The 11,995-nt window shown below is 47.8% G+C and overlaps 1 protein-coding gene across 3 annotated transcripts in view; it reads left to right on the top strand.

Annotated features, from left to right (window-relative positions):
• The window catches only part of SEPTIN11 (septin 11), a 58,530-nt gene extending 50,718 nt beyond the window's left edge, over positions 1 to 7,812 (top strand). Inside the window, exons 10-11 of one of the 3 annotated variants that reach the window (XM_075420831.1) lie at positions 539 to 601; positions 2,140 to 2,257. In XM_075420831.1, coding sequence (XP_075276946.1) covers positions 539 to 572 — 34 coding nt within the window. In that variant the 3' untranslated portion in view covers positions 573 to 601; positions 2,140 to 2,257. Of the gene's footprint in view, positions 1 to 538; positions 602 to 2,139; positions 2,258 to 6,379 lie in introns of those variants that run through there. The other 2 variants (XM_075420833.1, XM_075420832.1) reach the window with 2 other exon arrangements.
• Positions 7,813 to 11,995: the final 4,183 nt, after the last annotated feature.

Here is an 11,995-nt window from a genome sequence, read left to right on the forward strand (position 1 = left end):
GTAAGTTTGATGTAGCTCCTATGGAGCCGTGCTGCTTTATGCTGAGAACCTGGCTGAAATACATAGAGTGCTTGTGTGCTGCATGCTTGGCATTACAGACTGATCAGTGTCATGCTGAACTGTAGAAACAAGAAGTGTCGGCAGCTAAAGTCCAAGCATGCTGAAATACCATTCTGCAACGATGCCTGTGTGTAGGATAGGCTGAAACGCCAGTCTTCTCTCATGTAAGAATTTAGACACAGTGACCTGTTTGCTAAAAGGAATAGAAAATTTTCAAGACCCCTTTTCTTATCTCTTGAACAGAGTTGGTAGCTTAGTATTTTTAAGAACTCTGCAGTATTTTCACCACTTAGATATGAGACCAGTGCAGTATATAATGGTCTGGGGAGTTTTGTAACTTTACCTTTTGGTAGTCAGTGTTAACTGCTGTGTGCTTCTGTGAAGTTGGCTGGCACATGCACAATGTTGTGGGTGTGACATATGGATATTTCTAACAACCATGACAAACACAGTTTCTGCTTTGCTGCTGCGTTCACAGAAATCCAGTCATGAGGAACGTGCACGTGTTTTAGTGTGTCCTTTCGGTGTCGCTCCACACCAGGTGCTGTAATTGCTTCAGTTGTTCTTTAGTGTCTGAATTACTAACGCAGGCTTTGAAGGGAAATGCTGATGCTTCTGCCTTGTAGCACACCTTGGTTTTTCTAAAGGCTTTAAGGTCCTCCTTGCACTCTAACGAAAAGCTGCTGTTTATTTAGGTAAGGCTTTCAACCTTTCTCTGTGCTGACATGGACTGTGGTTGTTCTTGTGCAGTTGCCAGAGGAAATCCTTGCCATGCACGATCCTTGTAGCCTCCCCAGAAAGTAATTCATGGGAATGCTCCTTTCTCGAGGTGGGATCAGATTGCTCCACCCTGGACAACGAAGACTTCCCACTGTGCTGTGCAAACTGGAGGGAAGGCTCAGGGCAAAATCTGCCGTTGGCCTAGCTGCATGGGGGAGAACTTGGCCCTCTTGATTTCCAGACTGTTCCTATAGGAACAACTTGTCTTTTTATACTTTTTTTCCATAATCCATTTCTCAGATTCCTGTACCTTACGCATTTTTCATCTAAAATTGTTGCAGCTCTGGCCCGATGACAGAAGTGCGCCTCAGACACTTGTGTGGCTGTAGTATAGACACATACTCAAGTACTTTCCTGAATGTGGGGCTGGGCATACTTATCAAGCCATAGTTTTCAGATGGGGCTGTACTTCAAAGCTGAACAATCTGGAGATGGTTCCTGGCAATGAACTTGGCAAAACCAAATAGGAGCAGCAAATAGCCTTCTGGTGCTAGCCTGTTGTTTGGTAGATGCCACATGCATGTCTCAACACGTGCCGTTGTGTTACTTGCTCATCCTCAACCCCTCCAGGAGCTGGGACCATCTGTCTGGGCTCTGTTTCTGTTTATCTCAAGCTACTACTGAAAACCAGATGAAAAAGTTTTTTCCAGTTTCCTTTCTACATCATAGTTTCCAGTCCAATGTGACTGGTCTGGCCATCATTGGCCATGCTTAGTCCCAAAGCAGTCCCTGAGCTACAACACACAGCTATAACCTGAGCTGTAACACATGTCAGGGCCTGGCCCAACACCCTGTAAAAAGAGGGTCTTGTTGATGTTTGAAGGATCTGAATTGGTTCTGAAAGCTGATGTGCTGAAGTGCTGGGAGGCATCATGGTTCCCAGATCTGAGACAGCCAAGTTTGGGTAAAGGCTAAGCACATAGCCTTCTGTGAGAGCACCCGTGTGAAGTAACCCAAACCGGACACCTGCAGCCATGCACATTCTGAAAAAACGGAGCTTGAAGACACCAACCACTGTGTGGTTACAGACTGCAACCTTGACTAACTTACATGGTTGGTTGTTCAGTAGTTCTGCCCCCTCTTTTTGCTTTTGCTTGTCATAGGCTGGAGTAGAGCTCAGCCTTGAGGTTTGACTTCTTTATAATGCAATAATCCATCTGCATGCCCACCCACCAGAGTGGATTACTGGTGTCGGCTCTCCCAGCTTTCTTTGATTTTGGTTTTTGGTTTTTTTTTTTTTTTCATTTTGAGTTCAATTATTGCTAACTTTTTTGTTTTTTGTTCTTTTTTAACTTGCAGTGCAAGCTTCACATAAAGCCTGTCAAGCCAAGGACGTTCCTGCATTCACCTGCTTTTGCAGTAATGTGTCTCTGCCATCTGTTTTCTTTCATTTTTCCTTTTTTTTTCTTTTTTTTAACATGAATAACTATTAACTCATCTAATAACATAGTGGGAACAAGAAGGAAGAAGGATTGGGTACAGGACTATGCAACTGGAAGTTCATGGGTGGGTGGAGGGGCAAGATATACAAAATCCCATGTATTTTTCTTGTCAAAACTAACAGCAGTAAATCATTCTTGGCCCCAAATTTGAACTGAGAGTAAGGGCTGGCTGTCAGCAGCTCGGGTGAGCGTCGTTGGCTGGATCAGGTCCTCAGTGCTGCTGACCTCCCAGCTCTCAGAGGGCTGGCTGCCAGAGCCCTGGGCTGAAGGGGTCCCTGGATCTGCAGAAACCAGCCTTGGGGAATTACTGCTGCATGAGAGTCACAGCCCAGACCCCAGTGTGGCTAAACCCTGGAGTTTAGTCCGACCCATGTTCCTTCAATAGCTAACGTGTTACAGCAATGGGAGTCTCGCTGTTGGGGGAGAGGGAGCGGGGTAAGTGTGTGTAGATAACAAAAGTTTAACTGACCTTGCATGCCATTACATTTGCATGATATTTTTTTTATTAGTTCCTGTTTTTGTTGTCTGACTTGAATCATACTAGTTGGCTTGGATTTATTGTCATGTGCTGGCGTATTTTTACAGCCACCCATCCAGTTCAGTGTAGTAGCTACCTGCTGAATGCTGCAGTGGGAGCCAAGCGGCGCTGCAGGTGCCTGGGAGAAGGACCATTGCTCATTAGTGCTTTCCATGTGTTACTTGCCTGGCCATAACCTTTGAAACTTCGCTTAAAATAGTACCTGGTTTCCAATGCGCATGATCTTAGCAAGGCTTAGCAGCCCTTATGGAATCAAATGCCCGGGCAGGGGGGAAGACATAGCCTTCAACATCCTCTTAGAGCCTTCAAGAGGATTCATGCACATGCTTAAATACTGACTTGCAAAGTGATGGGATCCAGAATTTCAAGTCAAGGGAGAGAGGGTGCTGGAAATACATTCCCCGTGCTCCCCAACGGCCTTCCAGCCCCAGGGACAACGTCCTGTTCAGATGTCGCTTGAACATGCAAAGGAGACATATTAACATAAGCCAGGCCTCACTCTGTGGCCAGCACGGTGTGGAAATTGGTTTGTTTAATGTGTATTTTTTATGCCATTGCTTTTCGGACAGAGTCTTTCCCTTCCTTCTCAAGAAGTGGCGAGCCATGCTTACCCTATGACTTCTGGATTTCTTTCTCTTCTGCTGATGTACAGCAAGCATTTCCACTGCTCCTATCTAGGTAGTCTCCTGTTTCTTTTTAAAGCACTCTTAAAAATAACTCTCTCCACCTAAGTCTTACACAGTGCAGTTCTTCGCTTGTTTCTGGGGTGGAATGTCTTGCTTCTCGGGAGGAGCGGGGAGGCAGCAGTATCACCTTTTCTGAAGTGTTGGACTGGGAAATGTGTTTGGGGGTTAGCTTTTGGGTTGTCTTGCTTTTTAACCCTCACTGCTTAAACATGGCTTTGGGAAGAGGATATCTAAGTACGATGTCTTGGACAGACAGCAAAAATTAACTGGAGGTAAATAAGCTGGGAATAAAGTAGTGGAGCCTTTTCTCTTTCTGGGGGGGGAGCAGAGGGGTGTTATTTTTTTTAAATTGTACCCCCTGGTGTTATTGAGCATGATGCACTTTTTGTCAGGTTAAATAGGTTTACTAGGGGGTTGCTTGGGAAAGTGAATTGATGGTTCTTGTGGCTGCTGGCAAACCTAGCTTCAAAATCTCGAGTCGTCAAGGAAGAAGTTTGGGTTTTGGCATGGGTTTTTTACAGTCACATCATATGCACCTCGTTGAATGCTTGTGGCGGTATGCTTTGCTTCAGCTGTCTCTGTGCATGTCCTCTTTTTAATTACCAGCAGTTTGTGCCAAGGAGAAAACTTAGTTTTAACATTTATTTGTCCTGCTTCATTTAACAGCCCTTCCAAGGGATGTTTGGCAGGGGAAATCAAATGAGTCTACCTGCCTTTTTTTTTTCCTTTTTTGACAGAAAGCTGTGGCCAAGCACAAGTACATTAATTTATTTTTGGTTGGGTTTCTTCCTCCAGCAAAAAGCAAGCTGTTTTGGAGAAACTTGGAATAACCCATAAACTTACAAAGGTTAAAGGTACTGTTTTGTTTTTTTGCTAAAGGAGATGTTAATGACTTTTTTTGCTCCTTAAACCCCTGGGCCATGTTTAGCTTGTTACTGCTGCACTTCTTTTTTTTCTTTACTTATGCCTTTTTTCACAGTAGCCCCTGATTCTGCATGGAGTAAAGATACACTCAAATCTAGTTGGATGTTCTTTCACCTTTGCATGTAAGTACAGTTGTAAGAGACTCACCTTCTCTGCCTCACTACTGATATGAAATCAGTTGTGTTTTTCTGGGAGGTTCTTAAGTCAACTTACTTATAAGTGGCATGGTTAAAACTACTTAAAAACTTTCTGCAGTAATCTGCTTTTGCTGAAGTGTTTAGGGAACACGACATCCAGCTCCCGTTGAATGCCTAAAGCAACCCAGCACAGCTCCTCTGCACGCTTGAAGCTAGCAAGCCAGCTGGGGAAACTGTGGACAGACAGTTGCACGGGCAAAAGCCTTGCTTGAGAGGCACTGCAGCCTTTAGTGTGCATTAGATAGCGATGATAACTAGCTGATAATGCTGCATGTTCCTGACAAGGTGGATTTCAAACATTAGAATAGCGTGAAGGAGCAGGAAAGCACACTGAAATGTGTGTTTCTGGGATGATGATGTTCCCAAGGCATGGAATGAACCCCCAGAACGGGAAAACAAACAAACCCAGGTTGCTGAGAGGGGCCCCGATTGCTCTGCAGAGGTGGGCATGCGTGCGTCCAGCGGTCAGCCAAAAAGCCAGAGATGAATAAGGGTTTGCTCCCCCAAAACCTCACTGGGGTTGCAGTTACTTTGCAGGAGGGCAGTGAGCAGGAAGGTGCTCTTTGAGCTCATGGGTGTTAAGTGCGTCTCCTGCGGCGTGTGGTGCTGCCAGGCAGGGGGGAGAGCAGTGGCTCGCACCCACCTCGGGCTCCGCTGAAGCCTGAGAACCGCAACGCGTGCCACGCCCTCTGTGTGCTTTTGACGGCTTGAAATGCCGTCAAGGAGGTGCGTATCTCTGTGTCTCTCTTTAAGCACGTCTTTATTTAACAGAACCGGTGTTTCTCCAGGTAGCTCTCATTCTGCTTCTCCTCACATGTGCAAGTGAGAATGGAAATGTCTTTTTGTGTGTGATCATATCGGATATGTCCATTTGAATCCAGTTACTGTTTGCCCTTCTAAGGTGTTAGAAGAGTGCGCGTTTGTCTCTTCTCCAGAGACCTTGGTTGCATTTGCAGTATGTGATGTCCATGATGCCCTCATCAGCGTGTACCAGCTGTGCAAATATGAAGGGTTTTTTAATTAACAGAAAATTAAGCTGTGAACAGCGGTAGAACTATTGTATTTGTATACATTTTTAATATCCTGATTGCCTTAAACTATAGATGTAGAACTTTATTACCTTGCTATTTGAAAATAACCCATGTTTGTAACTAAATAATTGTGTAACCTACATACAGTGTTAATGCAAATTATATGTATGCATCTGTTAGATATTGTCACTTTATTTGATGTTAAAATATTTCAGTTTTTGAATTACAAATTGAATAATAACCTTATAGCATAAGCTCAGTTATTTCTTGTACATGCTTTAGGTCATATACACAAATAGCGCCGACACTTGAAGTGGGGAGAGGAAATATATTTTTACCCAAATGCTTTGGTCTTCGCGTGGCCTTTGTGACTTTGTTTTGCTGTTGCCATTTTGTAATGGTGTGACAGGAGGGGATGAGGAAAGGCAAAGTTTCCCAACAGGTTGTTTTGTGCCTTTGAGATGCCGCTGTAGGCTTATGCTGGTGTTTGTCAGTCGCTTTTTGTGGCAATTGTGAGCTTGTTCTCTAAATCAGCCGGTGTCTTGGAGGGGTCCAGGCCTCTCTGGCGTAGCTGGTTTGTATGACACCTCCCCAGTGCTCTCCTTCCTTTGTGGCTTAGTTTCCTTAAAATGTTGTTCCTCCCTTTTTTTTCCTCTCTCACTTTTTCATTTCAATTCTGAACTTCTGTTTCTTTTCTTTTCTGTTTTTCTCTTTTCTGTAGCTTCTTCTTTATGTAATCGTCATCTTGCCAAAGCCCCACACCCTCTCTCCCAGTGGACAGTAGGGCACTGGAAGAGCCTGCGGCTACGGGCACCTGGCCAGGAGAAGAGCCATCTCATTCTTCCATCACGTCTGCCCTTCTCTCCTTCCCTTTTTGTTTTCCACCTGTGCGTCTGAGGGTGCGCTGTGCTGTGTGTCTCTGTGTGGGATCTGTCTGCGCCCGGCGCAGCTCCGACAGAATTGAGGCTCCCAAAAATGTCTGAGGTAACGGCTGGAGGAGAGAGTTTGGCTAATGTGAGGTACTGCACTGGGTTAGGTGTTTTGGGTTTTTTATCCCCTTCCATTTTCTTTCCTTTTGCCATAATATGCACGCGCCGCTGGTGACAAAAAGAATGACAGGCTGTGGGTGAGTGTGCATAGCCGGAGGACTTCATTTCTGCCTCCAAAGATCAAGTCTGGCTGCTTCGGACACCACAACTTCACAACAAGTACGTCCTGTGCAACTCTGACATGTGCTGAAAAGAAGTCCTCAAACCTAGGTGACGTCTTGTTTTCAGGAGGCAGTTGTGTGAAGCAGGGATGGCTGATGTTGCAATACTCTTGCACTGATGGAGACTGTTCTGGACTGTCACGGCCTTGCTATTTTCTGGCCGATCTGCCTCTGTATGGGCAAAGTAGGTATCTTTTCTTGTACAGCTGAGCTGCACTGACTTGTACTTAGATTGAGGGCTTCATTTGATTTTCATGAAGCTTAATTAATGGTTATATTTTTTAACAGTCTTGAATGTGGGGTAGTCTAACTTGTTTACTTTGGAAGTTAATTCGGTCAGAAAGCTTGAAAAGTACCAAAGTGGTGTGTGAAGGTGAAAACCAAAGCATGAAAACTTGGTGTGTAGTGGCCTCTAGCTGGTTTGGGATGGATGGAAGGAGATAGCCTGATCCTCTTTGGAAGTTTTTCATGTGGGGTGATGCACCTTTTTTTTTTCTTTTCTTTTTTAAACCGAATACTAGTGACTTATTCTTCTTATCTGTGAACATTAATCAAGGAATTCACCTCTTTTAACCTGCTGTGGAAAAAGTACTGTTAAATCATCCAGGTTTTGCCTCTTCCAATCTGTGTGTGAAGCACAAGCTGCCAAGGGTCTCTGCTGAAATCTGCTGGGCTTTTGTCAGAAGCACAATGTTTTTCAGCATTCGTCAGTGACAAAGGTTAGATCACTAGAAGCTCCCTCCAGCCAGGGGGCTATTTTTCTAAAGTGCTTCCAGGACAAACAGTTTTTCTGCCATTTGCAACCAACTAAGTGACTTTATAGATATAATCAGAAATATTATTAAATATTGGCTTTGTGTGTATGCTGCAATGATTTACCTGCTATGTAAATGGAATTGCTGACCGTTGCCCAAGCTGAAGGGATATGAATGTTTGCACAAATGTAGCTTAGGACAAGATTGCATTAATACCAGAAAAGGAGCCTGCCCTGCTCTCTAGGCTTCAGTGGGCTCGGGTGATGCCTGCTGAGGGTCTGCTCTCCAGCCACCAGTGGTTACCATGAGATAGCCAGATCCAGAAAACTTTTCACATTCAGCCTTCTGAGGACAAAACAGAGTAGCTAATGCCTCATGGGTTGAGGCCTTGAGGGTATTGCTGGATTCAGCCTCGCCTGTGTTAGTTCTTCTCTTAGTCTGCAAAATTCTGTGGATGCTTTGCTAACTGGGAAGAGGTTGCACGACTTGCAGGAGGGAATCATTTTTGTTCTGGCGGGGCTTAGGCAGCAGTGCTCTGTGTGCACCAGGTCACCTGTACCAAGTGAAAAGCGGTGGGTTGAGCCACGTATTTTCTGAAACAGGTCATTAACCAGGTTGCATCACTCACTGCAAGTGAGAAGGGAAAAAAAACTAGGTGGTGGTGAGGCTTTTTATCCCATACCTAAAGAGAGGCTATCAAGTGCTGCTAACCCTGTGTAGCTGTGCCCTGTGATTCTGAAACCTTGTATGTGACAGTGGGAAGTCATGACCAAATATGCAGGCTGGCAACACTGAAGAAGCATCCTGATGGATGGACTCCTGCCTGCTGCATCAGCCCTGAGCTTTTCAAGGAGCTCGAGACCTCTGCTTTTAGGGCACTTCTGCCCTTTGCAAGTGCTGGGCTGTACTGGAGGAGGTTGTTCCTCATCAGCTGGAGGGGCTCGGTGCTAGGTGACCCACCAGTAGTGCTATTGCACCAAGAAGGTTTTGAAGAGGGGCAAAACCATTTTGTTGGTTGACTTATAAACTCCAAATAGAAATTATATGAAGAGAAGCAGATAGACACACACCAAATGCCAACACTTACATGAACTGCCTTTATTTTGCAGCTCTAGAGTTTTGCTGTGCTGGTGCCTGGAGGCCTGCATGCAGCTCTGGACTTATGTCTCCAGAAGGACATAGTGGAGGTAGAGAAGGGCACTAGTGATAAAGGGATGAAACAGCAGCCTGCCAGGTGAGACCGCAAAGACTTGGAGAGGAAAAGGCTGAGATGAGAGGGAGGGTCAGCCCTGCTGTGAGCTGCAGGTTGCAGCAGATGTCCTCTAGAGGTCCCTTCCAGCCTAAATTTATTTATGATTCTGTGTTACAAAGTCCGCTAAGAGGTGATGGCGGCGGATGCCGGACTTGTAGCTACTAGATGGTGTGACTAGAACCAAAGGGGCACTTAGCTAGAAGGAAATAGGCTCAAAACATGGAGTAACTTTGTTACAGAGCAGGTAGTAAACTTCTGGAATTTGTTGCCCCAGGTTGTTGAGGCAGATGGTACCAGCAGAAGGTTTGGGGGTTTGGCAGTTTTTTTTAAAAGGTAAATTCATGGGGTACAGAGACATAAGGAATTTTAAGGGAGGGGGGGAAACAGGCTGAAACATCTGACATCCGTAATCTGGTGGTGATGGATACTGGGGCAGAGGGAGGGGAACAGAGAGTGGAAAAGCATGTGCAGGCACTGCAGGCGCTGTTTGCAGTGAGACAGACGTGTGCCAGACGACGGGCTGAGCTGGGGGAGCGTCACTGAGGCTGCCCCACACCTTGGTGCTGGCGAGAGGGATGGCGATGTGCCCCTTGGCTTGCTTCCTCCATGGCGTGCAGCTGTGAGGGGAAGAGGGGCAGCAGTGTGAAACCTGTTGTTGGGCAGCCCAGAGAGGTGGTCTGTCACCTGGTGTCACCAAATGTGCCCGTAGGAGAGCTGGGAAGGCTGCTGCATCCACAGGAGTGAGCGGGTGCCCAAGTTTAAAGTTGTGCTTGTGGGCTTAACCCTCCTGTCACTGCTGGAAAGTACAAAGGAACTTTAAGAATCTCCTAAAACCCAGAGCTAGGAATAGCTTCCAGGTTGGACGTGTCCCATGGCACAAGCTGGGGGTGCGGTGCCGTGTTGCTGGTGGCTGCCGTGGGCTGGGGCTGGGTCGCAGTGCGCTGGCCGGAGGCAACCGAGGAGGTATCGACCTCCCAGCTGTTCGAGGAGTGGGCATCGCCCTCATGTTCAGTAGCTCCAGGTCTTGTGTAAGAGAGAAGTAGCTGGTGAGTGGTCCCCCAGGCTAAGCAGGGCGAAGAAGGTGTACAGGATCTCGCTGAGACAGCATCGTGGAGAAAATTGCCGAGAGGTTGCTGCTACCATGTCTGCAAGGCAAACGCTGCTGGGGCATGAAGGGGAAGGTGGGGTGTTGCAGAGAGAAACGGCTGCGCAGCATGTAAAGGTGAGCTGGGATTATTGCTCGAAGACGTCTGAACCGAGTGGCAGTGCTCTGCTAAAACATGGCTGCCATGCACTCGGGTGCTCCCTGGGCTTCGGGGGACTGTGCTGAGTGATAACATGCATGGTTTTACGAATGCGATGGTGTTATCCCAGTGCTCACGGAGGGAGATGAGGCAGCAGTTAACTGAGTATGTGGTTTGGAATTGGTTTCCCTTCCTGCCAGCCACTCACCTGACCCGGGTACTCTGCTCGGCTTCTACCTTCACGGCTCTGGGCCCCTGCTAGAGCGGGCAGACCCTGTGCTCAGCATCTTTGTCAGGTCTGTGGCGTCAAGCCTGTGGGAAGGCCACGTGAATGTGAGGACTCACAGGCATCAGGGGATATTCTGCTGTGGGTAACAGGGAGCCCTGGCAGCGCTCCAGGACAGTCCTGTGTTCCGACAGCAGGAACGCCGTACAAGTCAGCCTGCTAACATAGTAGCGAGGCAGTGAGGCGGTTTGGACTGCGTCACCACCTGGGGCTTTTTGTGGGGAGGAAATGTGGGAAGTGGGAAATGTTTTGGTTTTTTTCTTTCTGGAAATGCAGGTTATTTCCAAAATCAGCTGGACCTTGCTACATGGGGGAGCTGATCTTGCTGGAACGTGCCTCATTTTCAAAGGCAAGCCAATCTTTGAGTATCACCTTTTAGTTGCAAAACACTGTAAATCTGTGCACCAGTGCAGTCAGCAATGCAGAGCTACGTTCTCTGGGCTGCTCACTGGGCCCAGCTGGCCTGGGACGCAGGTGGCCACAGCCCCAGCAGCAGGAGGAGAGCTGCAAAGCTGAAGACGACCTCATGATGTTGCTGCAGTCCCCCGTGGAGCCCTGTGTGCCAGCCCTGGCCCCCGAGACCCAGGCTGGCCAGTCCCAAAGCACGGGTCCCCAGTGCCAAGTCAGCGCCAGGACGGGGGGTGTGAGCTGGTGCACCCTCTGGTTCTGTTGTGCCCCCGGCTTGCAGCAGCGCTGCACTTGGGGCGTGGGTGGTTTTCAGAGTTAAATCCTCTGCACCCTACTGCACCTGTATACCTCGCCAGTGCAGCCAGGCTCTTGGGTGCATCAGGGTACCACAGGCACAACTGGGCATTTCCTTAGCGGGCGCGTTCCATACGTGGTGGTGGGTTGAAAGGCTGTGTTAGGAAGCTATTGGCGTACTCCACACTGGGTAAATGATCCCACTTTTGGGGCAACAGTGTGTTCACAGTAGAGGTAGAGACGAAGAAAAGGGGTAAGTTGAAGCGGTGCGTTTGCAGTTGCAGAGACTGGGTTTTTCCTTGTGCATCTGGAAGAGCAAAGGGCACCAGGATACTGCTGGGCAACACAGCTGGGCCCACAGGCATCCTAGGGCCTACGTGAGGACAGCCGGGCAGCAGGGCCCTGCAGAGGTAGGTCTCCCAAACTGGTGACTGGTTTTGTCTGTGTGAACCTTGGCTTTTGTTGGAAGAGTTGCCTGTATCCAGGCGAAAGATAACCGGTGTGGATTTGTGTATAGCGCCAACAGAACAGGCAATCTGCTCAGACTGGGGCTGGGGAGCGCCTCTGCATTTGGGACTCGGGAGCGTGAAAGCTCCCTTGGCAGCCAGGGAGGTTCTGGCTCCGGCCTCTTCATGCATTTGCCTTGCAGGTACGTGCCAAGTTGGGGCTGTGGCTCGGCCAGCTTCGTGCAGCACAGGAAGGCTGCAAAGGTGACCCTTCGGCAGGGACCCTTCCCAGTGTTGCACTTAATCCTGGGAGAGCCAGAAGTAATGCTGCATTTATTGAGCACAGTTCTGAAGGCAGCTGATGACACTGTGAAATTACCTGTGACTCTCACAAGCTGCTTCGCGCTAGACTGACCCCCCGACCCCTTTGCTGCAAAGAACG

The sequence above is a fragment of the Opisthocomus hoazin genome, chromosome 5 (assembly GCF_030867145.1).
Source record: "Opisthocomus hoazin isolate bOpiHoa1 chromosome 5, bOpiHoa1.hap1, whole genome shotgun sequence".
Classification (NCBI taxonomy): Eukaryota; Metazoa; Chordata; class Aves; order Opisthocomiformes; family Opisthocomidae; genus Opisthocomus; species Opisthocomus hoazin.